The sequence below is a fragment of the Myotis lucifugus genome, unplaced genomic scaffold (assembly GCF_000147115.1).
Source record: "Myotis lucifugus unplaced genomic scaffold, Myoluc2.0 scaffold_4, whole genome shotgun sequence".
Lineage (NCBI taxonomy): Eukaryota > Metazoa > Chordata > Mammalia > Chiroptera > Vespertilionidae > Myotis > Myotis lucifugus.
This window is the reverse complement of record NW_005871052.1, coordinates 19,169,697-19,197,683: the sequence shown is the minus strand read 5'-3', so window position 1 is coordinate 19,197,683 and position 27,987 is coordinate 19,169,697. Positions and strand designations below refer to the sequence as shown.

General features: G+C 42.0%; 1 protein-coding gene across 4 annotated transcripts in view; it reads right to left on the bottom strand.

Annotated features, from left to right (window-relative positions):
• Nucleotides 1-2,570: 2,570 nt before the first annotated feature.
• EDA2R (ectodysplasin A2 receptor) overlaps nucleotides 2,571-27,987 on the bottom strand; it is a 39,444-nt gene continuing 14,027 nt past the window's right edge. The window contains exons 1-6 of one of the 4 annotated variants that reach the window (XM_014466061.1): nucleotides 18,681-18,767; nucleotides 8,741-8,919; nucleotides 8,115-8,200; nucleotides 6,056-6,221; nucleotides 3,119-3,175; nucleotides 2,626-2,971 (exon numbers count right to left, since the gene is read on the bottom strand). In XM_014466061.1, the coding sequence (XP_014321547.1) occupies nucleotides 2,626-2,971; nucleotides 3,119-3,175; nucleotides 6,056-6,221; nucleotides 8,115-8,200; nucleotides 8,741-8,919; nucleotides 18,681-18,767 (921 nt within the window). Of the gene's footprint in view, nucleotides 2,972-3,118; nucleotides 3,176-6,055; nucleotides 6,222-8,114; nucleotides 8,201-8,740; nucleotides 8,920-18,680; nucleotides 18,778-27,987 lie in introns of those variants that run through there. The other 3 variants (XM_006082936.2, XM_023763897.1, XM_023763902.1) reach the window with 3 other exon arrangements.

The window sequence follows — 27,987 nt, the reverse complement described above, 5'->3', positions numbered from 1 at the left end:
TGGAGCTGGGGATTGAACCTGAAACCCAGGTATGTGCCCTTAACTGGGAATTGAACCTATGACCATTTGGTGTGCAGGCTGACACTCCAACCACTTGACCACATCAGCCAGGGCACCCTACAATCAGGCTTCATTGAGAGGCTTAGGTTCTCAGTGTCCCCCCTAGATCTCAGGAACTTCACTGTAACCCCCCAAATTAAAGCTCTGAGCTCTGAATTTGGCCCAGGGAATCAAGAAACTCAACCTTAACCTTTAAAAGACCAGTCACCAGGAAGGAACAAAAGAGGCAAGAGTTGAAGATAAGTAAAAATAAAAGGAACTACTATTTTAAAGATAAAAAAGACACTTAGTTGAGTTAACTCCCCACTAAAGAAGAGTAGATACCTATATATGGGATGGAAGACTCTGGCAAATGAGCTAACTCCAAAGCTGTCACAGTAACAGAAATCTAGAAGATGAATGGGGAATCAAAATGCCAGGCCTCTCCCAAGATACATGTAGGTGTGTGTGTGTGTGTGTGTGTGTGTGTGTGTGTGTGTGTGTGTGTTAGGGAGAGGGTCAGTGCAGAGGATCTAAAAGGGGAAGGATTTGATTTTTGTCCATAAAGTGCTAGGTAGATGTATCAATAGAGTACTGAGAGGCCATTCCTTCAGGTCCACCTGATCAAAGATGTACTCAGTAAAACTCTACACCATTAATTCTCAACACCTTCCCTCTTCTCTATAATCAAGCTGAGCTAGGAACATGTTTGGTAGACCCATGGCTGTGGAATCCAGCTCTCCAGTCTAGCTAGAATAGTTAAGCAAGAAATGCTGTAGATCAGTCTTGGGAAAATGGTGAAGAATCAATTCTCTGGTAGGAGGGGATAAGATATACCCCATCTGTAGAGTACTAGCTGTTGAGGACACCACATTCCAGGCCCTGCTGCTGTGGTATAGAAATAAGGCAGGAGAGTCCAGGGAGAATGACTGGGCAAGGCTGCCAGGAGCCCAAGAGACCTAGGGAAGGAGCAGAGCAAGTTAGAAAACTGTGGGTGCAATCTTGCTAGCTTCCTCCCCAAATAAAAACTATCTAGCATGGTTTAGGCCAATAGTTTAGGCTTCAATAACAGAAATACGTCACCTAGCTGGGAGATGATAGTCTATTCTACACTGGTGAGACCATTCCTTTTGAAACTGGGTTCAGCTCTAAGTTGCACATACTTTAGAGGAACCCAAAGTGGTACTTTCCAGAGAGGAGATGTTATCTCCAGACTTTATCAGGGCTATCACAAGGCAGAGAAAGCAAATGAGTTCTGTGCAGTCCAAGGAACAGAACCAGGACCCAATAGTGGTTACTACAGGAGACAGAAAGTTTTTCTTCCTGTTGAGTTCAAATCCACCAATCATAGTTGCAATACACATTGAGCAGTGAGTGGTACTCTTACTGACACTGAAAATATGTGAGTAAGGATGACAAAGAAACTTGGTGGAATATTATAAAAGGGACTCATGCATGGATTGGAGGTCTTGAAGGATAGGTTGGACTTGACTGTTTTGATAGTAGTTTTGGCATTCATTCACATATCGTTCACATTTTCTCAGGTAGGATGTAGGGAGGAGCATGTGATTGAAGGACCTGGACAATATCTTAGGTGGAGAAATGTGGAATGGGTAGTGAAAGGTAGCTAGTTAGTTGAAAAGTAGGAATATACCCACCATCCTGCCTCACACTGCCTCATGCTCCTTAAGCCTTTGAGAAAGCAACATTGTTTATGGAATAGTTGCATTGACAGAGTTGGAAAAGCTCTGTATTGTAGCCCCAAAACAGGGCTTAAGTTTAGTTCTGCAACAGATTTGCTCTATGACTGATTTTGAGCAAATCACTTTCCCTTTCTGTGTCTCAGTCACTGCTTCTATAAAATAAGGCTAACAAACCCCAACCTGCTTACAATAAAGGGATGTTTTAAATATGAGTTTAGTGGATATGAATGACTGTGTAGATTGTGGCTGGGAGTGGGGAAAGGAAAGAAAAACTAACATAGTTTAAACATCTCTAATGCATCAAATACTATAAAAGGCACTTGCACATGCATTTCTCATTCAACACTCACAGAAGATATGAGGTGACTGATCTAAATTTTACAGATTAAGGACCTGCAGCTCAGAAAGGTAAAGAGATTTATACAGGTTCACATAGCTATTAGTGGATGTAGGTAGATTTGAAATATAGGGCTCCCAGATGTCAGGCCTGTATATTTTTCTACTGTGTCATGGTTCTTGTTTACATGGAGGAAGATCACTGAATCACTATTAGATAGTGGGACCTAAGAATCCTTGCAACAGGCCAGAATAAAGAGACAGGTGTCACATCAACCTAGTCAGTTCCTTGAAGGCCCAGAAATGTGATATCTGATTTGCTCAAATGATTAGTATTATCACTGTTGCTCTAACATCCATCAGTGATCCTAGCTTGCTGTTCCTCTACTGCTAGCCCTACTGAACAATAGTATTCAAGAGGATAATTCTTCTGGGGTGGTCCCAAACTTCTGGTCTTTCTTCCCCATCTTTCCAGCTCACCTCAGTAGAGAGTTAAGGGCTGGGAACTTCAAGAGGCACATTGAGTTCCAGCCTCTCTCCAGAGCTTTCAGCTGTGTCCCCCTGCCAAGGTCTCAGCTCCAGTATAGGAGGCAGAGCTGGAAAACTTTTGCAGGTCCAGCTCTGTGCATTCGATGGGAGTGTGGACCCAGTGGGAGTGTCTTTCTGAGGCGCAGGAGGCCATGGTAAAAGATTCCTGGGTGGGGAAGCCACGAGTTGAGCTGCGGTCATCATCCAGGATGGGGTTAAATAGCTGGGTCTCAAAGATGCTTTCACTCAGTGGGGACTCAGGATTGGTCTCTTGGCCAGGTGGCATAGGGAAGAGAGATTCCTCCTCCGCTGCCTCGTCAGCCTCAAACTGCAGCGAACCTCCTGTAACTCGAAGCAGAAAGCCACTGGGTCACCCAAAGGCAGGAGCTCCTTTCAGAAGGCACCTGGTCCTGAATACAAGATAAAAAGGGTCTGGGAGCTAGCACTCTCCTTCCTCTTCCTGGGGACCAGATCACCTAACACCAGTCTGAGGTGACATTTGAGAAACATACTTAAATTGGGGTATCATATTGAGGCTACCTGGTAGTGAAGCAGGGTATATTATAATACTATAGTGAGTGAAATAAGTCAGTCAGAAAAAGACAAATATCACAGGATCTCACTTATTTGTGGAATCTAATGAACAAAATAAACAGATCAACAAAATAGGTCCAGAGGCATGGAGGCATGGAACGACTGACATATCTCAGAGGGAAGGGGGGGTGGGTCAAGAAAAGATAAACTAAATAATTCATATACATTGCCCATGGACACAGACAATAGTGTGGTGAAGGGGTAGAGGAGTAGGGGCTTGGTGGAGGGGGAAAGAGGGGGAGAAGGGGGATGTCTGCAATACTGTCAACAATAAAAAATATATATATTTGATAAAAGACTCATTTATCCAGAGAAAGAGTAAACCTTTGTGGGAAGCAGGGTTTTGACACCCAACACCATGATCTTCACCCTCTGGTGTTATGCCTGTGTGTATGTTATATGGCAAAGGCACTTAAGATAGCATTAAGAACATGGGCCTTAAAATAGGGACATTACCCTGGATTACCCAAGTGGACCAAAAGTAATTACATGTGTCCTTAAAAGTAGAAGAGGGGGCCAGAAGAAACAGAGAGAATATCAGAAAGATGAGTCATCCAAAGAACTCAACTCGTCATTGCTAGTTTTGAAAATGGAACAGGGTCATAATGGAGAGAATGTGGGTGACCTCTAGAAACTTGGAATGACTCTCAGCTGACAGTCAACATATAAATGGGACCTCAGCCTTATAAATGCAAGGAACGGAATTCTTCCATCTTCCTGAATGATCAAGGAAACACAGTCTCCTCTGGAGCTTCCAGAAAGGAACACAGCCCTCCCTACACCTTTATTTCAGTCTTGTGAGATTCTAAGTAGAGATTTAACTGAGCCTGCAAAACTTCTGATCTATGGAAATAGAGAGATAATAAATGGGTATCATTTTAAGCCATCAAATTTGTGGTAATTTGTTATGTCAGTGATGGAAAAGTAATATATCCTTCATACCTAAGTCTGATTTGACATCAGATTACAAACTGTGAGCCTATGTGTATTTTCTTGACCTTCACATTGTAGTTGTGATTTTCACTTTTTATTAGAACTCATTGTCAGAGCTTAAAACTATTTCATTTAAAAAATCCAGATATTTTGCTCTTTTGAAAAATCCAGGAGATCTTGAAATATTGAATATCCCCATATGGTAACAAATAACTGGATCTGAGTAGTAAATTCCCCTTTAGACAGGAGATGAATTCTTCAGTTTGCCACAGTCACTACTACTCTCTACTGCACCTTATATTGGATCTAATTCACATGTTAATCTCACCTATACAACCACAGTATGCTTGTAAGTCAGTGACTCCTGATAAGCACCCATCCCAATCAAAAAATTGTCTAATCCTCTTTTCCATATGGAGACCCTAAGGGAGCTGCCTGCCCTCAGTTCTTCACAGAAGGGTACTACATTATGTTGAGGATAGAGAAAAAGCATAAAAAGTTACCTATTTCTTCTCTCGGAGTCAAGAAAAGGGAGACAGGCAGATCTCAGATGGTGCCTCATCTTTCTGGGCTCTGTGGCCCAAATGCTTCATTGTCTATGTTTTGTGCCCAAGGACTGGGCAACAGCTCCTATTTGAGAAACTAACCTCCAAAGTCAAATACAGAATGGTCTACCCTGAATCACAATTTCCAATGAGTAGAAGAGAGAGAAATAGAGTTTAATAAGGGTTATAAATCGACAACAGTGTTCCTCTTGTGTCCCTGAAGCCCTAGATTAACCTCAATTTAAGCCAGGGGTACAGCAAAACACATCTGTTAGGCTTTTTGAAGATCATATGACAGGCTCTAGAGTCAAACTGACCAAGGTAGGTCTATATAAGAGGGATCTTCTCATACAAATAAAGAGAGGTAAAAGTTGTATTGCTTTGGGCCCTGCATCCAATTGACTAAAGAGGAGTCTTAAGGACCCCAATATCCTGTAAATCTTACTAAATCAATAGCAGTTTGCAGATAGCATTAAGAACATTCAGTAGCCTGTGTTCCTGTTTTAGTATCTCTCCATAGCTTTCAGTTCCCTTGATGACACATAAACTGTACTTAGCCTCAGTATCCTTGGCTGGAGTTTTAATACCCTGCCTGGTCCTGGCCAGCCATCATCCTACATCCCCTATCTTTGCCATCAGTGATCTGGACATTCTTTCTCCATTTTTTTGGCTAATGGTTGAAGTTGTAATGAAAAAATATCACAATGTTACCACTGATTTAAATATGCCCTTCCATTTACAATTTCACATGGCTATCTCCTATGGGCTGCCAGATCTTTTTGGATATCATTATTGTCTGGGGCAAAAACGTCTAGATTTGCCAACTCCTCTGTACTCTGAGCTCTCAGCTACCAACATTTGGGTTATAACTATACTAATAACAGTTATCTGAGACTTCACCCACTCTTATTACAATCATATCTCAAATCCAGCCAGCTTCCCTTCGTTCCTGACATGTTCCCGAGTCTATACCTATTAGTGGAAATGAAAAATTGTAAAATAACTTAAAAAACCAAGTAATCTAATTCTACCTGTCATTTTAAAGATTAGGGAGAAAGAGGCCTAAAGAAGTTAGATGACTTGCCTATAGTTATACAGTGATTCAGACGTAGACTTAGAATCTAGGTCTGCAGAATTGATTTTAATGGTTTTCCCATGCTGTTTTGTTCCTTTATGAAGCTCTGTATCTTAATGAAGCAGGTCCCGTGAATGCTCAGGGTTGGTCTCAGTCATCTCTGAAGTCCCGTGCTTTCTACTGCCAGCCCCCGATAGTCTACCTCTGGGGTTTTCCAGCACAGTATGCAAGGTCTACTAGCTCCCAGTCCCAGTTCCTGGTGATCATAACCTTGATTCATGTAATACTTGAAGCAGCTACACTTACCATTCTGGCGATGTCTGTTGAAGAACTGCTTGCAGTAGAGGAAGAAGAGCCCCAGGAATGCCAGAGTAAACACCATGAGCACACTGCTCACCAGTACAAGTGTGGCCTCCTGAGGGGGCACTGTGGGTACATCTGCCTTCACTAAGCTCAACCGGAAGGCACCTGTGAAACAAGAAATTGGGGGAAGTCAATCAGTGTAGGCAGTCAACAGTCACCCTAACACTGGGCCTGGACTTCCTCAGGCCATCCATCTCTCCCTAAGGCCTTTCCCTTTTAGGGCTGATAAGCTGGTTTTACTCTTTTGTGGATCAGGCAAAAATGTAAAGAATAAAGCAGAGATATTAGCATATACTACTAATATGGTATAAATTAGTACAAATATTTAAAGATGTACATAACCTACGGTCTTTCTATGTCACCTCTAGTTATATAACCTAGGAAAATGGAAACAAAGTGTTCATCCATGGGCACAGGATAAACAAATCATGATATAATCCTATGATATAATATTATATAGTATTTAAAATAACATACATGTATGGATTCATATAAATAATCCAGAGGAGAAAACAAATCAGAGAAAGAAAGTGTGTAACTTGATGTCATTTATATAAAACACTATAAAATAGAAATAACAGCATATATAGTTGATAAATATGTATATACTAGAGGCCTGGTGCACAAAATTTGTGCACTCGGGGGGGGGGGTCCCTCAGCCTGGCCTGTGCCCTCTCGCAGTCCTAGAGCCCCGTGATCAATCACCCCAAGGAGGGAAGCCCTGCCCACCCACCTCAGTGCCATAGGCTGGGTAGCTTGGGCTTCCCTCTGCAGGGCGACTATGGAGAGATAGTAGGAACCCCAACCAATCACATCGCACCTGCCTTGGCTGGCCTGGTGCCAGTGCATGTCATAGCTGGTCGTCCAGACAGTTGTTCTGCTGTTTGACTGTTCAATCGATTTGCATATTACGCCTTTATTATTATAGATGTTACAAAAGAATATAAGTATTAAAACATGGGTAGAGAAATTGGAGCATCATAGTGCTCACCAATTATTCACATGCTTCCCTACATTTCCCATTCACTCTTATACTAAGGCCATCAGAGTACTTCTGGCCAATGAATGTGTGTCACTTGCAGACTGAAGTAATTAAAAGCAAGTATGCCTTCTCAATCTCTTTTCATGTCCCATTAACCTGGAAGTCACATGATGTAGATGATATAGTCACAAGATGGAGGAAGGCCTTTGCATAGTGAAAAACAAACTTTTATTGTATTAAGTCACTCAGATTGTGGAGTTTGTTACTGTAACATAGCCTACCAGCAAGATACATACAATTTCATGATAGTGGTTGCCTCTGGGGAAGTTAGTAGATAATAGAACTCAGAGAGGATGAAAAGGGGAATTCCATTAAACCTGTGGAGTCTTCATTCTTTTAAAAATATCTGAAGTAAATATGCAAAATGTCAAGATTTATGGATGTTGTGTTACTGAGCATTTTATATTTTCTACATTTTAAATATTTCTACATATTTAAACTATTTTATTATTTAAAAAGTCATCAATAATTTAAAAAGAATACATGAGTAGATATATAGATGGTAGATATATGAAAATGATAGGCAGATGGACAGATAAATTGATGGTGATATAAGCATAGACTAGATCCTAGTACTTCATTTAGCCTTTACTAGTCCTAAGCACTAGGGACTATTATAAACCTCATATCATCATCATCCACAAGTATACACATGTTATAATTTATAAGCTACTTTCTAAATCCATTATTTCATTAGATATAGATAGCCATCCAATAAAATATGAAAAATAATGATTGTCCTAACATATTTTTTTTCAGATGAGGGTCAACAAATTTCAATGATTTGCAGAGGGTTACACATATAATACATTGGAAAACCAGGATTCAAATCTGATTCCCTTGCCAATCTACCCTATAGGAAGAAGTATGAGGGGGTAGCAGAAGTCTTTACTACCCTGTCTTACTGCCACCCAATGGGTTGGGGAAGGAAAAAGAGAAGAGAACTGGATACAAACATTGAACCTCAGAGGTGGGGGTCTGCTTCGTGCACGGGATGCACTCTCGGTCCTGCAGGCCTCCAATGCGTGTCTTTTGGTAGAACCTGTGGTCAGAGCAAGAAAGAGTTTCAAGGTGCTCAAACAATCAATGCCCTTGGATTTGTCCTTCCTGAGACCATAGGCAGCTTTTAAGAGTCTTGCGATCCTGAAAGCCAGCACCCACCATCACCCCTCATGAATTATCTGTCTCTATGTCTTATTCAGACTCAGAGTCCCAGATACTCCACTTTTCCCTCCAATTCACCACACCCTATAGCCAAAAAGGGAATTAATATCACAAGAGAGGAGAGCACTGCTTTCACACCAACTGCTTCCTAATTTCTTTTATGTCTACAGTGAGATTTACCTTGAATGTTGGGCCTAAGCTAAACATACCAGCATGATAATAAAGTTGTTAAATACTCATCTGTGGCTGACCATGTGATAGGCACTTTATAGTGGGATCTTGGCAAGACACTGTTTTGCATTAGTGGGTGCTTACACTCGTCATGAAATGGACAGTTAGACTACTTTATCTAGGCTCCGAGAGACCTCCAAGGGCTGGAGAAGGCCCAGAACAACTTCACTTCATAGAGCAGGCTCACCTTGGAAGACAGTCCCCACAGACAGCATTAGAGGTAGCTGTGCAATTGTCCTTTTGGACACGATTGATGACAGCACAGGTGATGCAAATATGACATCTATGATGGCCCCAGCTACTTTTGTATCTGCGTGGAGGGCAGGCTGTGCAGTATGCATCTCCACCCTCTCCATAACCACAATCCTGCAGAGAAATGGGAGTCACTAACATTGCTGTACAGGAACTTGGATAGAGGATCAGCTATGGGACAAGTGGGTATTGTACAGAGTTTACAAACTGCAAGTTGCAACCCATTACCAAGTCATGAAATCAGTTTACTAGGTTACAAACAGCACTAAAAATTTGAAATAAGGCAAAATAAAATAATGATATAAAGTACCACAGTGCATAGCATACACTAAAGCTAGGTACTTATATCAGTCATCATAGGCTATGTCATGCTATGGCAAAAAGCAAACTCCAAATTTCAGTGTCTTAAAAAAAAAAAACACACCACAAAAGTTTATTTTTCACTCACACTATTTGCCTACCAGAAGTTTCCTGGGGCTCTGCTTTACATTATTCTCATTGGGTCACCTGGGTGACAGAGGTTTCATCTTTGTGCTGCCATGATTGGAGCATCAGGGAAAAGAGAACATGATTCTTCCCATGTCATGTTGCTCACATATCCTTGACCACACATATCACCTGATTATTAGTAATTATGAAAGTAAAATAAAGTGAAATTCTACAATATTCTAGAAAGCAAGGAGCTGGAGAGATTTGACGAATAGCTGTAGTCACTATCTACCTCAGTATTGCTTTGTAAAATTTTACAGATAAAATCTATATAAGTATGTGTTGGCTTGTGATGAAAAATTTATTTATTACTCTTGGCAATGGTAAAAAATGTCTGAATGCCAATGGTATAGAGGAGAGATGAGCTTCCCAGCTGGCTCTTGGCTGAGGTCTGGTATTGACTCAGTGTGACTCTGGCTGACCCTTCTCAGTTTTGGGGAGTCATAGGAAATTCAAATAGATGGTCTATGAATGTTCTTCTAGCTATGACATTTTAACCTAGGAACAAGGTTCCAGCCTGATATGCCATATCTCTTTCTCAAAGACACAATTCTAATTATCAATGGATATGAACTATTTGGTAGTTCTGGCAGAAACTGGCTTGTTCACCACTGCAGTTAGATGGGCCATATGCCTAGTTTTTAGCCAATGGATTAAAATGACGTGTGTCTCTCCCAGGCCTGCTCCCCAAATGCTTGATACTTAATATATCCTTCATTTTCTTTATACTTTGATTTTCTGGTACATAGGGATACACAGGGAGATGGTGAAATCGATATATTAAAAATGACAGGATGCCAAGACAGTGGAAGAGGCGGCAGCTCCAAGCTTTCATTCCTTCACAGAAACATAGAAAAGCAAGCAGAAACTGTCAGAATCAATGTTGTCATAACTCTTGGAAACAGTCAAAAGGTTTATGTAATGAAACAAATGCTGAATCAAGAAAAAGGCAACTTATAAATGATAGGAATTTTTTGTGCCATTTTTACTTTCCCTTACCACAGCCCTCTCCACAGAGTATTACCAGTCCTAAGGTGGAGGCAGTCTTTACGTGGCATCAGCCTATGTTCCTAGTGTGAGATATTTATTCCTAGTTTTCAAGTGAGTTCAGCAAAGCTTATTCACAAAGTATTGTGTATGTCTGCTCCAATGTGTCTGGGGGCCACCTGAAGGACTGAGACATGGCGATCACCTCTATTTCACTCAATTCAGAATGCAGACTGACAAAGGGGTGGGCATTTGTTTTAAAAAAGTCACAAAGCAAACTAACAAACCACAGATGCCTGAGGTAACAAATAATGAGTGAACACACACAATAGACTGCCTAATCATAGGAGCTAAAACTAGGGAAGATTCTTTAGGAAATTAAGAAAGTACCCATATATATGGGGTGATTTAGAAAGGCACATGCATGCCTAGGGCAAGACACATGCGTAGAAAAGACCAGAGAAGACCCAAAGTTTATACACTGTTAAGGGCTTCTGGCAAAACACTCCAGCATCTTTAATTATGTCGGCTGAAACTCAGAGCGCAGGCAGAGCCATGCCCTGGGGGCGGACCTAATCAAGAGATTGGAACACCACTCAGTTTGACCTTCCCGCCCAGTGTTAAGGGGGTGGATCTCATGATGTCCCCAGGAACTCAAGGCTCACCCAGATGTGATGTAACTTCCTGTTATTCGAGTATAAATAAATCTGCTTGTGGTGCTGATGCTCTCTGCGTCTGTCCCTCCATCAGAGGGCAGACGCCACACCCAGGCCCAGCTTTCACTCTATTTCTGTCTCAGTCTTATGTTTTTTCATTTTTCCTTAAACCTCGTCGCGTTCTATTCAAGATTCATCAACCCCCGTGTTCTCTCTTTCTGTGCTGGTCTCAGGAAGAGAGAAACCCCCTCCAGTAACACACTGGACTAATCCATAGGGTAAGTGCAAGTTTGGCTAAGTGTTGAAGGAGTGCTTCAGCACAGAGCCAATCTCCAAAAACTGGGAATTGTGTGTGTGTGTTTACGTTGTTGATGTTGTTTAATTTTTTAACTCTTGACACTCATGAAATCTATGTCAAAATATTAGCTGAACATAATCTAAAGGAACAGAGACTTCAGTGACTACATATGGCAGTCTGCAAAAATAGTTTGAAAAACACCTCAGCAATAGACTACTATATTAACAAATAACACTTTTTTAAAAGAGTGTTGTGCTAAGGAAAATAAGCCAGTAACAGAAAGACAAATAACATATGATTTCACTTATATGTGGAATCTAATGAATAAACAAACAGACAAAATAAAAAAAGACTTATAGATAAAAAGAACAGACTGACAGCTTACGGGGGGGGGGTGGGTATTGGGTAAAAAAGGTGAAGAGATTAAGCAAAAAAAAACATATTCATAGACACAGACAACAGTATGATGATTACCGAAGGAAAGGGCGGTGGGGAGAGATAATATCAAAATAGCAGAAATTGGTTTTAACATATCAATAATTACCTTAAATATAAATGGTTTATGTACACCAATTAAAAGTAGAGATTTGCATATTGGGTAAAAATAAATAGTCACAGATTGTCTTCAATAATAATTACTTAAACGAATAGATGAATCATTTCTTAAAAATAAAAAGAAACAAATTACCATAAAATATTATATTGAGAATCCTCTTTCCTAATTAGGAGGTAAAGTAAATTCTTCCAAATAATCAAAGCCCCCAAAATTCTTTAGCTAGTAACTGGTTTTATAACCAGAAAAACATTGATCTTTTTTATTAATTTTACCAAGCTAGCACAATTATGATACACATTTTGATGTTTGTAGTGTTATAAGAGCATTTATTTATTATAAGTAAAATATTAATTTATAAAACATAATAGGGTATTTAAACCAAAATTACAATCAATAATGTTTTTCCTGGGAATGTAAGATATTTTAATTTTTGTAATATGATAATGTATGTCATCAAATTAATATGTCAAATGGAAAATATATGAAATAGTCAAAAGATGATAAAATGAAACAAAATTCAAAACAATTTCTGATTTTTAAATTTTTATACTTTATATAAATTTTTTTTAAAATGCTCTTTATTGTGCTACATGCTTGTCTACTCAGCTGCCTTATATGAGTCAAGAATGAACTATAAAAAATGAGTAAAACAGAAAAGCAATCAATAAGAAACAATTCATAAAATTGGAAGTGCAAATAGATAAATAAATACAACAATGTTTGGATTTTTCTCTAGCAAAGAATGAAAAAAAATTCATAAAGTTCTTATAAATTAGTAATTTAATGTTACAAAGGGAGGCATAAAATTAATAGATGACAAAAACATGCATTATTCATGTGTGATTAAGCATTTGAAATTTAAGAATTCCATGCACTGTTGAAAATAAATGTCATTTCAATGAAAATTAGTAAAAAATAAGAAGTGTTGGCCCTGGCTGAGTAGCTCAGTTGGTTAGAGTGTCATCCCAATACGCCAAGGTTGTGGGTTCAATCCCTGGTCAGGCCACATACAATCATCAGTGTATGAATGCATAAACAAGTGGAACAACAAATCTTTCTCTTTTTCTCCCTCTCTCTCTAAAATAAAAAAAAAATGTTATCTGCTAATATATTTCAAGAATCTTAAAGCTGTATGCATTACATAGCTCAGTAATTATACTTCTAGAAATATGTCCTGAGAAAATAATTTTTATTTTTCTGCAAATAATTATTTGCATTGATGTTTACAATTCATATGAATGCACTTTAAAACAAAATAAAAGTAACTATAAAAACAAAGGTGTGTCAGATTCTGTTAGCTGCTTATTCAAAATTCACTATTCATTTTTTCCTCCCTTACTAACAGAACATTGATTTCATTCTGGGTGACAAGGTGACCAGCCAAAAAATTCGTTCTTCATTGGTCTTAGTCAATCATGGCAATCCCATTTCTATTTGTCAGGTACTCATTTACTAGCTTCCATTGCAGTATAAAGATACTTAAAGCATGCAGTTCTGATCCATAAGATATAAGTGGAAATCTCTGGGAGTTCTAGGAAAATCCTTCTTCCCTAATAAAAGTCAAGCTACTTTTCCCCTGAACTTTCTTCCTGACTTTGACTGTAGTGTGAATATGTGATGTTTTGGGTTGTGGCAACCAAGAGGCCACAAGCATGAGGACAAAACAGCAAGGTGCCCATGATGAAGGATAAAAAGAACCTTCACAAAGTTGTTGATCTGCCCAACTAACCACAAAGCTCTCTGCCTCCAAACTTCATTAAATAAATAAATGTGCTATGGTTCAAGCTGTTAAGTTTTATGTTACTTTTAACTTAGTACATCCAAATTGAGTCAGTGATGAACTAATTTTCCCACAGGAAAGCTGGGACTCAAATCCAGGTGTATCTGGTTTATTTTTACTGAACCATTCTGACTTTGAGAAAGTCACTTATCCTCATCTTTGAATCTTAGTTTCCTCATCTAAAACCTATGAGGTTGATAATGCCATCTTGGTGAGTCTGAGAGCCAAATGAAATGATGCACATGAGAGATCATTACAAGGTATAGACTGCCAAATAAGTATAAGCTATCTACACTAATAAAAGACAAAGATGCTAATTGACCGTACCTTTGTTATGCCCCAAGCCACACCCACCAGCCAATCAGAGCAACTATATGCAAATTAACCCAACCAAGATGGGCAGCCATGGAGCTGGAGCAAGCAGGAGGCTTGGTTGCCCGGGTGATGGAGGAAGCCAAGCTTCCCGCCTGCCCTGAGCTGGCTGTGGCCTCCGCTCATGGCAACAAAGTTTCAATTATAGAAGACAAATAAATCCCAGATACCTGCTTCCAGCCAGCCTCCACTGGGAGTTTGGGTGCCTGGGGGCAGTGGCCAGCCTGCAAACAGCCATCAGCCCCTCACCCAGGCTGGCCAGGCACCCCAGTGGGGACCCCCACCCTGATCCGGGACACCCTTCAGTGCAAACCAGCTGGCCCCCACCCATGCACCAGGCCTCTATCCTATATAATAAAAGGGTAATATGCAAACTGACCCTAACAGCAGAATGACTGGGAATGACTGGTCACTATGACACACACTGACCACCAGGGGGCAGATGCTCAATGCAGGAGCTGCTCCCTGGTGGTCTGTGCACTCCCACAGGGGGAGCACTGCTCAGCCACAAGCCAGGCTGACGGCTGCCAGTACAGCGGTGGTGGTGGGAACCTCTCCCACCTCCTCAGCAGAGCTAAGGATGTCCAACTGCAGCTTAGGCCTGCTCCCCACTGGCAAGTGGACATCCCCTGAGGGCTCCTGCGCTGCCAGAGGGATGTCTGACTGCCACCTTAGGCCCAATCCCCCTGGGAGCAGGCCTAAGCCAGCAGGTGGTCATCCCCCGAGGGGTCCCAGACTGCGAGAGGGCACAGGCCAGGCTGAGGGACCCCCCTGAGTTCACAAATTTTTGTGCACTGGGACTCTAGTCTATCTATATAAAAGCCTAAGCAAGCATCGCAACTGAATGGACTACTGAACAGGCTGAGTGGGGTGACCAGGCTGGCAGGGGGGTTAGTGAGGGACGACCAAATGACCGAGCAGCAGGGTGTGTGGGGCGACCAGGCTGGCAAGGGAGGCAGTTGGGGACAAACAGGCCGGCGGGAACGGGGGGGGGGAGTTGGTGGGATGAAGTTCGCCAGACCAAACAATTAAGGGTAGGGGTAATCAGGCTGGCAGGGGAGCAGTTAGGAGCGAACAGGCAGGTGAGCGGTTAGGAGCCAGTGGTCCAGGATTGTGAGAGGGATGTCCAACTGCTGGTTTAAGCCCGATCCCTGGGATCAGGCCTAAACTGGCAGTCAGATATCCCCAGAGGTCCCAGATTGGAGAGGGTGCAGGCTGGGCTGAAGGGACCCTCCCCCCATGTACAAATTTTGTGCACCAGGCCTCTAGTTTATATATAAAGCTTTTGCCAGAGCACAGTATTGCAATTCATTCACTTTCTCTGAGCTTTCTAGTGGTGAAGAAAAAAGAATGGTACCAGAATGGTGCTTAGACAAATGTACAATGGGCAATTTTTTGAGAGTTTGATAAGCAGTTTGACAGAAACACTTATTTTTCTCCCTTGGAGAAGTTCAGATAGCTTTACAGGTAAAAGCCATGTACATGACAGAAACATTGTAAGAGATCTTTCTTTGGGAGTAACATAATTTTTATCATAAAGATCAATGTGAGCCCTAGCCCATTGGGCTCGGTGGATAGAGCATCGGCCTGTGGACTGAAGGGTCACGGGTTCGATTCCAGTCAAGGGCACATGCCCAGGTTGTGGGCTCGATCCTCCAGTAGGGGGTGTGCAGGAGGCAGCTGATCAATGATTCTCTCTCATCGTTGATGTTTCTATCTCTCTCTCCCTCTTCCTTCCTCTCTGAAATCAATAAAACTATATTAAAAAAGAGATCAATGTGATATTTCAAATAGATTTTGTAGGAGATTAAAGATGGCTGAGAAAAAGGTGGAAGTTACATTCATCTCCTCCCAGAACCAAAGTGGAATTACAACTAAAATATAGAAAAAGCCACGGGAAAAACCAACTGAAGAGTAGCCAGACAGAAGTTTTATAACTAAGGATTTACAGAAGCCACATAGAGACTAGTAGGAAGTGTGGAGATGTGAAAAGGGCTGGCCCCACACTCATGGGGGGAGGGTGTGTGGCTGAGATTCTGGAGGGATATCTCAGCTGCAAAGGTTCCCCCTTAGGAGCATGGGATCTCAACTCTACAACAGGCTCCCTTGCCCAGAGCACCAGAACAAGGAAGAGTAGCCCACATAACATCTGGCTGTGAAAATCAGCAAAAATTCTGTCAACCAGGGAGACAGGAGTCTGCTAGAAAACCAGGCATCCTCTTAAAGGTCCACAGCACAAAATCTCATTCACAGCCACTCACCCTGGGTTTCAGCAGAAAGAGGGTGGCTTGGAGCAGAATAGAGTCCTCTGAGGAAAGACTGAGTTGTGTGGCTCTGAGAAGAGCTGAAGGGACAGCCACCAGGGTCTCTGTGCTTTCTTTTCACATCCCAAAGACACCATATTTCTTTGGTGGAACACTCCCCTCCATTGGGCATCACCCTCAGGGAATGCAATAGCCCCATCCTCTGGACTCCTAGAGCTTACACTCTGTAAGACAGTTAGCTGTTTGGGTCCAAGATGTAGAGTTCAGAAGGACTCAGTGGATGTCAGAGACAGATTTGTGTGGCACTGGGATGGAGATCATTTGCCTCCCCTTCCCGTAAGCCTTCCCAGAACAGTCCCCCCATGGGAGAACCACTAGCCCCACTCTACTGACTCCAGCATCCCTACCCTCGAGAGCTAGGGTTGTCAAGGAGGTCCAGAGGCAGACTGAATTGTGTGGCTCTAAAATGGGGGCATTTTCCCACTCGTGTTCCCCACCTGTGCAGAACCATCCCTTCATACAAATATTGTTCTGTTTAGGCCTGATGAATGCTGCTGCCTCACCCTGACAACTCCCTGAGACACTAGCCCACCATAAAGGTCCGCAGGCATCTGGTGGGTGGTGGCAGGCCTTGGTGTACCCTGGAACTTTTGCTGATTGGACTCAAACCCATAACTGGAACTGAGTTTGAATCTGTATCAGTCTGGTGAACACCACTCACTTTTACCTGGTGAGTCACTGAGAACCTATTTCACACAATTCCAGAGATTTTTTTCATTGACTGACTTAAAAGGCAGCTGGCAGGCAAAGGCAAGTGAAGGTGGAACAGAGGGTGCCTTGAACATTTTTAAGACTTACCACTAGGTTTGGTGATGGTGAAATCCATCCTTGGTGTGCACCTTGGCCTCTCCTATGTACAAACAAGCCCAGTAGAGGCTGCAACAAACTGTGGATCACTTTGTAGCACCAAACATCTCAAGGCCAGTCACAAGTAGTGTCTGACATTGGCCTATATTACAGTCCCTCCTAAGAGGCCCCAGAAACAACACACCCAGTGACAGGTTTCAGATCACATAAGAGCAGGACCCAATTAGCTCCCCATTAGCTCCAAAGGAAGATCTAAGCAGGAAACAGACCCTGCTAGTGCCAATTCCACTTCATGTGGTCAGCACATGCACAATAGCTCATATGCTCTGGCCAAGGATAATTCTCACAGTCAGGCAGCCTGAGGGTTGACTCCACTCACAGAGGAGCCAACAACAATCAAGACTCAACTACAATAATAGGGATAATATAACCTGCCGGAAGCCAGTCCATCCTTGCTGTAGGGAAGAAACATCTGCACAGCATATGTTTCAAGGGACCTGGTGTATATGGCATACTGTTCTTAATATGTTTGCTCCCTTTCTTGGCGCTATGTGTTTTAACCAAGGTCACCTCTCCGAGAAAGGTTGTTTCCCCAGGAAGGGATTTTTCCCTGAAGTTAGAGAGGGAATAAAACCCCTTAACTAAGTGCCAGGCGGGTAGTTAATCACTTTAACTATGAACGCTTAAGCTACATAATCTTTACTCCCTGGAATGGAGATAACAAACGCGCTAACCTTTGGAATAGAAATTGATAGGATTAAAATCAACTCGTATAAATACAGATGTAACAAGACAATAAAACACAGAACTTGGCTGGAGATCCTGGCTAAAGATCCTGGCTAGGCTGCTGATCAACTGAATGCTGTTTCCGTGTCATTCCTTCTTTGCCGACTCTGTCCACACTTTTGGGAACCCCTGGACCTGCTGGGGCTGGACCCCAACAATAACCCACACTTGAGACATTCCTAGATCATCTTGCTTGGGTGATAAGGGAGCCTGTGCTACTGGTACCCACAGGACACCTTGCATAAAGCCACCAAACTAAGACTGGGAGACATAGCATATCTACCTAATACACAGAAACAAATAGAAAAAGGCAGCCAAAAAAGGAAACAAAGAAACATGTCCCAAATAGACAAACAGGAGAAATCCCCAGATAAAAATAATTAAATGAGATAGAGGCAAGCAATTTACCAGATACAGAGTTCAAAGCAATGGTTATAAGGATGCTCAGGAAACTTGAACTTAAACAGAGAGATACTAAGTATAAAAGAAGACATAGAAACAAAAAAGAACCAGCATAAATGAATACAAGATCTGAGATTAAGAATACACTAGAATGAATCAATAGTAAGTTAGATGAAGCCAAGGATCAAATCAGTGATTTGGAAGACAAGGTAGCAGAAAACAACCCCTTCTGACCCTCACCTTGGCAGGCTGACTTCTTGTTGGAGCTATAACAGCTATTGTTATAATCTTTGGATTCCATATTTTGCCCATTGAACTGTATTAAGCACATGTGGGGCTCTCCCAATTTTGGACCCTCTCAATTGCCAGATGGTTCCTAAGATGTAACAGAAGAAATATTCTGACCACCAGGACTTACCTTGGAGAGCTCTTGTCCAGGGCCACACAGTTGGCAAGTGACACACCGTCCCCATTGGTCCCAATATTCATTTTCTTGGCAATCCATGGTGGGAGGGCTGTGGGAATAGAACATAAAAAAACTAGGGAGCTAGTAGAAATTGTAAGTTAAGTAGTAGCTTCTACGTCACTTGATTCATGTGCCCTTTTAATCTTATTTATTTATTTATTTTTAAAATTTCTGTGTACTCTTAAACTTGTCTCAGACTTGGAGATAAAGTTGGAGGAAGCCTGCCTAAAACAGCTAATGCAGGATTCCAAGATGATGGCTGATTAAGTGGAAGCTACACTGACATTTTCTGAGGACCAAACTGGAGTTACAACTAAAATATAGTAAAACCATCCTGAATAACCAACTGAAGACTAGCTGAGGAGAATCCTTATAAACAATGACATAAAGAGTAGACCACATAGAGATTGACTCATCAAGAAGTAAAGAGAGAGAACCTAAATAAATAAAATTAGGAAAGAGAGAAGTGAAGCAGCAACTGACACCACATAAATACAACGGATTGTAAGAAAATATTACAAACAACTATATCCCAACAAATTGAACAAACTGTACAAAAGGATAAATTCCTAGAAGCATACAATCTTCCAAAACTGACTCAGGAAGAATCAGAACATCTGAATGAATCAATAACAACTAATGAAATTGAAGCAGTGATAAAAAACCAAACAAACAACAACAGCAAACAGACAAACAACAATAACTAAAAACCTCCCAGAATACAAAAGTCTTGGACCTGACAGCTTACCAGGGTTTTTTTAACAAACATTTAAAGAAGAACTAACGCCTATCCTCTTCAAAATATTCCAAAAAATTCAAGAGAAAGTAAGACTTCCAAGCACTTTTTATGAGGCCAGCTTTATTCTAATTCTAAAACCAGAAAAACTACAATGAAAGAAAATTACTGGCAAAATTTCCCAGATGGACATACATGCCAAAATCTAAAACAAATTATTAGCAAGTCAGACCCAGAAATATATTAAAAAGATTATCCATCATGACCAAGCAAAATTTATTTTGGTGACGCAAGCCTGTACAATATTCGCAAACCAATAAATATGGTACATCACATAAACAAACTGAAAGATAAAAGTCATATGATCATATCAATAGATGCAGAAAAAGCATTTGACAGAATCCAGCACAGATTTTTATAACAACTCTCAGCAAAGTGGATATAGAGCAATCACACAAATAAAGGCCATATATCACAAAACTACAGCTAATATTACTCAATTGGCAAAAACTAAAAGCATTTCCCTTAAGAACAGGAACAAGACAGGGATGCCCTCTTTCACCACTCTTATTCATCATAGTACTAGAAGTCTTAGCCACAGCAATCAGATAAGAAGAAAAAATAAAATTCATTCAAATTGGAAAGGAGGAAATGAAACTCATTATTCACAGTTTGTCATGATATTGTACATAGAAAACTCTAAAGACTCCACCAAAAATTACTAGATTTAATAAATGAATTTGGAAAAGTAGCAAGATACAAAATTAACATCCAGAAATCTATGGCATTTTTATACACTAGTAATGAACTCTCAGAAAGAGAAACTAAAAAAACAAAAAACCCATTTGTCATTGCAACAACAACAACAACAAAAAAGATATCTTGGAATAAACTTAACCAAGGAGGTAAAAAGCCTATACTCAGAAAGCTACAGGATACTGAGAAAAGCAACAGAGAAATATACAAACAAATGGAAGAATACACTGTGTTCATGGATTGGAATAATTAACATAATTAAAATGCCCATAATACCCAAAGCAATCTATAGATTCAAGTCAATCCCTCTTAAAATGGCAATGGCATCTTTCACAGATATAGAACAAATAATCCAAAAAATTATTTGGAACCAAAAGAGACCCCCAAAAGTCACAGCAATCTTGAGAAAAGAATGCAAAGTTGGAGGGATCACAATACCAGATATCAAATTATACTACAAAGCCATTATAATCAGAACAGTCCGATACTGGCACAAGAAGAGGCATAACGATCAATGGAACAGAACAGAGCACCCAGAAATTGACCCAAGCCATTATGCTCAATTAATACTTGACAAAAGACGTAAGAGCATACAATAGGGTAAAGACAGTCTCTTCATTCCCTCTCATCATTGATGTTTCTATCTCTCTCTCCCTCTCTCTTCCTCTTTGAAATCAATAAAAATATAAAAAAAGACAGTCTCTTCAATAAATGGTTTTGGGAAAATTGGACAAGTAAATGCAAGAAAATGAAACTAGACCATCAAGTTACACCATACAAGAGAATAAACTCAAAATGAATAAAAGACTTAAATGTAGGTTGTGAAACCATAAAAATCCTAGAAGAATGCCGGAAGCCGGTCCATCCTTGCTGCTTGACACAGTCGCTGCAGGAAAGAAACATCTGCACAGCATATGTTTCAAGGGACCTGGCATATATAGCATATTGTTCTTAATATGTTTGCTCTCCTTAACGCCATGTGTTTTAACCAAGGTCACCTCTCCGAGAAAGGTTGTTTCCCCAGGTGGGGATTTTTCCCTGAGGTTAGGGAGGGGATACAACCCCTTAACTAAGTGCCAGGTGGGTAGTTAATCACTTTAACTACAAACAATCATGCTTAAGCTACATAATCTTTACTCCCTGAAATGGAGATAAGAAACACCCTAACCTTTGCAATAGAAATTGACAGGATTAAAATCGACTGGTATAAATACAGATGTAACAAGACAATAAACATCAGATCCTAACCAGAACTTTGGCTGGAGATCCTGGCTAGAGGTCCTGACTAGGCTGCTGATCAACTGAAGGCTGTCTCGGTGTCATTCCTTCTTCGCCGACTCCGTCCACACCTTTGTGGATCCCTGGACCTGTTGGGGTTGGACCCCAGCAGAAGAAACCTTCAGCAGCAAAACCTCAGACATATCTCCTAGCAATATGTTTGCTGTTACATCTCCTAGGGCAGTGATGGAGAACCTATGACACGCATGTCAGAGGTGACACGCGAACTCATTTTTTGGGTTGATTTTTCTTTGTTAATGTTATGCCCAGATTTCAGGATCCCCAAGAAACCACATCAGGGAGCCAGCCATGTCCGATGCAAAAGCATAAGAGTCTTTATTCGAGCTAGCTCGGCTCCCCCACCTTGCCGAAACAGCAGCAGGAAGCAGAGAGAGAGAGAACTCTGTGTGGAGAGGGGTTTTATAGGGGGTTGGAGTAAGGGGAGGAGAAAGGGTTGTGGCCTTGCCGATTGGCCAGGCGCAAGTCGGTGTCTTGTTCCTGGGTGTGGCTAGCAGAGGCTTAGACTTCCGGGAAGAAGCTCCTTGCCAAGCACATGGCCAAGGTAAGATGGAGGGTGTAGCACTTACCCTGGGGCAAGATGGAGGGCCTAGCCCTCGCCCTTTCATTCCCCCCTTTGTCTTGGAACTTCCGGCTCAATCATGAGACGGACTGCATTTCTATTCCACCACTGCTAGAGGCCCGAACTGGGCACACAGAACTATCAACTGAACTATCCCTATATGCTTAACAAATGGTCTTGTGGAAGGGAAAGAAACCATTTTAGCTTTAACAACTTCTATTGAAATAGGATTTTTCTTCTTAAAATTCCTCCATGGCTATCAAAAAAACGAAATCAAGATCCCTGATGTTTGCATAAACACAACAAGAATGGTAACCGATCACCTTTGCTGGAATCTCATGGTTGAATCTTAATGTGCCCCATAGGGCCAGGAAGTCAAGCCATCCAGCTGCCATCAGGCCTGCCTGCAGTATCTGCTGAGTTAGGTGAATTCCTCACCTGTCAACTCCACCTGAGCCCACACTCTAGGCTTTAAGGCCCATCTCAGTAGCCCTCCTACTCGTTGCAGCCCAGAGTGTGTGGGGGTTCCGCAGGGACGCAGAAGCATCCTTATTGTTCCCCTTCTACTCTTACCAACCGCCAGTGATGGTAGGGCATGGGCCTGACGCTCCAGCGCTAGCCATCTTCAGGGCTCCCAAGCAGGATACCAGGCTTTCTTCGTGGCATTCTTACTGGCTTTAAAACATGATACTCCAGTCAAAGTTTTCCATTAATAAAACCACTATTAGGAACCAGTATTATTGAATCTATGCAAAGAAATGTATTGCCATGACTTATTTAGCATTGCCAATATTTCAGAGGAATTATGTAAGGAGAAAAACATACTGATCTGCTCTAAGATTTTCTGATTTTTCCTTGCCAATTCCTTTTCATGGAGTTATAACAAAACAGTAACTGTTGGCATTAAACCTTCTTTCTATGCATAACCATGCCTCAGACCTTCTATTCCAAACAGGCCTTTCCCAGCTTTCTACAGTTGAGGTTTGTACTACCCCTGACATGGGTATGGTTACGCAGGCCTGCAAGACAGTATACAGGCTGCCAACCATCAACTGTCTCTCAACAGAGATCAAAACCTGATGGGCACTCTTCCCTGCCCAGTTGGGTACCTGCCCTCTTGGCAGCTGGACACCCTTTACTTTTGGGGTTCACCCCACACAGTCCCCTTCCAGGATAGCCAACATACATTCAAACCTGCAAGAGAATCAAAGGTCAATATAACATATCAATACAATGAAACATAATATTGGCATCATGGCCGATTCAGGCAGCCAAATCCTACTAAAGTCTATTCTTGACCTTCCTATAAATTGTCCTTGTCTCTTTGGAGCCATGTCCATGAAGATGCAGGCATCATCTAAGTCTATTACACAGTATTGTGGGGGCTCCCGGCAGCAGGAGTGATTGCGAGCAATGTTACCAGCATCAGGCAGGTCAAGCACGCCCTAGCTTGAGCTTGAGCGGGTTGCGTTGATCTTGATCGATGCTCCATTTGGTGACGAAGTCTTCCCGGATCATGGATGGGTCCGCTGACTGGACGTGAGTGTGATGGACCCAGGTCGTGACGCCGTCTACCTTGAGAGCGGTGGGGGTCGTCAGCACCACAGTGTAGGGACCCTTCCAACGTGGCTCGAGGGTCTCCTGGCGGTGCCTTCTGTGCTGGTCTCATACAGATTCTAGGGCCCATTGCCTTCCTTTCACAGGCAGGGGGAAGGGCCCATGAAATCTCTGCCCTGAGGAACTGTGAGCCCCACCCTTAAATGTCCCAATCAGAATAGAAAAGCCACAAATACCTTTTAAATCTACCCCAGAATTCCAAAATTCCAACCCAGCACAGAATATCACATAGCCCCAGCAAACAAACAGACAGAGATGTTTACTAGTTAGGCGGGCCGATTCCACCTCTGACAGAGAGCCAGCGCCCTTGGGGAAAGATCCCTGTGGCCGCTCAGGGAGTTTTGCTATCGGTCAGAGCACTCAGCCTCAAAGAAATCAAGCCTGTGGTTTTTTTTTTAGACACAAACAGAAATTTCACTAGCTAAACAATTTTCAATAAAGACAGATAACATTTCCCATTTCTCACCACAGGAGAAAACAAAACAAAACAGAAATAAACAAAAGCACTTTTACACAGGCGCATGCCACATTTACAGCACAAAATACCAGCAGATAACCTAGTTTGATTAACATATTATCTAGAGCCCTTGGGTAACCTGGGTTAAACTTAGGCATGTTATCTAAATTACAGTCCTGGGTCTCCAGAACACTGAGTTGATAAGTTAACTGGAACCCTCCGATCCTGGGACAGCTGCACTGTCCCTCCCAGGCAAAGGAAAAATGTGCCCTCTAAGCCCAGTATGAAACCACAGTTTCTACCTGAAATAATCGTACTTTACTTTAGAAATTGGATTACTGCTATTAGTCCCTTTTAAAGACTTTGACATATTAAATAAATCTGAGAGGCAAGCACACTTCCTGCCCCATAAAACTCCGCCTTAAAGCTCCACCCTTGACTAAATCAGAGGGAGGGGCCTTTGCTGTTTCAAGATGGTGGCCCCCAGGGGAGTGGCAAGTCATGTGGCTGACATGGCGGCTGCCAAGTCATGCAGCCCAAAATGGTGGCTGTCTACACTTTTTTTTTTTTTGCAAATCAGGACCAATAAGCAAAGGCATTTAGTTACCACAATTACACAATTTTTCCCAATTCAATCCGAACCTTAAACTTTTAGCTGGCAAGTCAAAATATTCAGCATTTCTCAATCAGTAACATCTTTAAGAATAAACTTTAAAAATGCAAGACATACTTAACCAACAGATTTAATTCTGTCCTCTAGATTTTCCATGAGGCAAATTAGAGTAAACTTTACTTTTTACTTTCAAGCGGCTCTGGAAAACCACATTTGAGCCTTGCAAAACAGGTTCTGGCCTACCTGGTCTTTTCAGATGTAAATTGACCACATTATTTCTTGGGAAGCCAGCCTTAACACCCTTAGTTAGCATTTAAAAACTGTTCATTATGGAAATGCCAATCTTTCTGCTAGAATCTAGCTAGCATCTTTTTTTTCTTTGGGTAAATGATCAGTCTTGGGCTCCATCCTGCACATCTGCAAAGAGACTCTAGCTCAAAACTCTATCCAAAATCAGACAGTGCGCGCATTAGTTTTAAGCCAGGTTTTCTCTCTACACGTGCACAGAAATCCCAGATGCATTTACTTGGGGAGGGGGTGACCTGTTTTCACAGATCCTCACTCAGATGCCCACCCGACCAAAGTCGTGGAGCCACACAAAAAAGGGGAGAGGGCAGGCCCCCTCCCTCCACACTCACACACTTTCACCAGACATTCACTCAGAGTTTAAACAATAACAACTTCCCAACTCCTAAGGGAGCTCTACAGCCTCCCCCAATCTCCTTGAAATGATCAATCACAATACCCAAAGGAGCAGTCTGAGTCCATCATAAGTCCGTCCAGCAAGTCCACAAAATAAAACCGAAAAAAAAAACACAAACACAAACAACTAACGGGCTCAAGAATACAGTGTTCCAACTCCATGGAAGCGAAACCAAAACAATCTTCCAACTCCATGGAAGCAAAAACCGAAAGCTAGATGATGGCTGAGTGCCAACCAGCGGGAGCGACCCGCCTGTCTCAGATCGAGGGGGTTCCTACAGACCTTCCGACTGCCCGGAAGCTAAACTACACCCCTCCAGATGGAGGGTCGAGGAGTCCCCCGACTCCTCCCACCCTTGATCCCCCTGTGCGTCCACTTAGATCATTGCGGGCGATTACAGATTTCAGAAGTGAGCTCACACAGAACAGATACAGAACAAGTCCCTGAACAGAGGCAGTAGAAAACTGCCTAGGAATGCTTCTCTTCTACCTTTTTTTTTTTTTTAAAGATAGGCCAGATTTGAACCCTTAGCCAGTCCGAGTTTTGACGGTGAGTACCATCTAGAAGCCATTCCTCCAGATACAGGAAAAGTCCCTTAGAGATAACATATATCACACAGAACAGAATACACAACACACAGACACTTACCTCGGCCAGTCAGACTCTACGGATTGGGGGGTCCCAAAATGGTTTGGGGGATCCTGGACGAGCCCCCAAATGTTATGCCCAGATTTCAGGATCTCCAAGAAACCACACCAGGAAGCCAGCCAGGTCCGATGCAAAAGCATAAGAGTCTTTATTCGAGCTAGCTCGGCTCCCCCACCTTGCCGACACAGCAGCAGGAAGCAGAGAGAGAGAGAACTCTGTGTGGAGAGGGGTTTTATAGGGGGTTGGAGTAAGGGGAGGAGAAAGGGCTGTGGGCCTTGCCGATTGGCCAGGCGCAAGTCGGTGTCTTGTTCCTGGGTGTGGCTAGCAGAGGCTTAGACTTCCGGGAAGAAGCTCCTTGCCAAGCACATGGCCAAGGTAAGATGGAGGGTGTAGCACTTACCCTGGGGCAAGATGGAGGGCCTAGCCCTTACCCTGGGGCAAGATGGAGGGCCTAGCCCTCACCCTTTCAGTAACTGTGGGAATGCAGATGGGTGCAGCCTCTGTGGAAAACAGTATGGAGTTTCTTCAAAAAATTAAAAATGGAATTGCCATTTGACCCAGTGATCCCACTTCTAGGAATATATCCTAAGAATCTCCTAAGAATGATGACACACCAATCAGAAAGAATATATGCACCCCTATAATCATAGCAGCGCTATTTACAATAGTTAAGATCTGGAAACAGCCCAAATGCCCATCAGTAGATGAATGGATAAAAGAGCTGTGGTACGTTTACACAATGGAATGCTATGCAGCTGTAAAAAAGAAAGATATCTGACCGTTTAAAACAGCATGGAGGGAGTTGGAGAGCATTATGCTAAGCAAAATAAGCCAGTCAGAGAAAGATAAGTATCACATGATCTCACTTATGTGTGGAATCTTAAGCACAAAATAAACCAGCAAACATAATAGATCCAGAGACACTGAAGCATGTAACAGACTGACAAATTTCAGAGAGAGAGAGAGAGAGGCACGGGCGGGAAGAGATTAACCAAAGAACTTATATGCATATATGAATAACACATGGGCAGACAATAGTGCGATAAAGGCCTGTGGAGGGGGGTGGGAGTGGGGTATGGGGAGTCTATGTGGGAGAAGGGGGACATTTGTAATACTCTCCACAATAAAGATAAATTTTTAATAAACAAAACAGCTAATGCTTATACCATCCTTGACCATGTGCCAGAAACTCTTTTAAATGCTTTACATATAATAATATTTAAATCCTTAAAACAATCATAGCAGGGATGATTATTAGCCATAGTTGAATATGAAGAAACTGAGGCACAGAGGCCAAGGAATTGGCCAAAGTTCACACAGTTGCTGGCTATAATCGCTGCTTAACTGGAAGAACAAAACACGAAGCTGATTTCTACCAGGGGGTGGGGTAGGTAGAGAATAACCACAATGTTTCACATGTGACCAGCTATTAATAGTTTAAAAAGCACTTTTACATCCAATAGTATTTGTTCTACACACCATCCATGTGAGGTGAGCAATGAGAAAGCTGTGGCTGAGAAAGCTGAAGGACACTTCTTTTTTTGTCAAAATTGTGTGAAGTACCTTTGAGGACACCTAACTGGTATTGCTTCTGTCCTAGGTAGAGTAGAAGTGGAAAATGACCCAGCATGAATAAATGTCCTGGTGCACTAAGATGTAGAGAAGGGAAAACATTCAGATAATAATTCTTGGAATACAGATGGCATAGAGCAGTAGCATTAGCATTGGCATTGGTCTGAGACAGTTGTGAGATATGGGTTCTGATCCTAGATATACGTGTACCCAATCATCCAGGTTTGCTCAGGCATAAAAGGCTACCCTGTGGCATTGGACTTTCAGTGCTAAAACTGGGACAGTATCTGGCAACATTG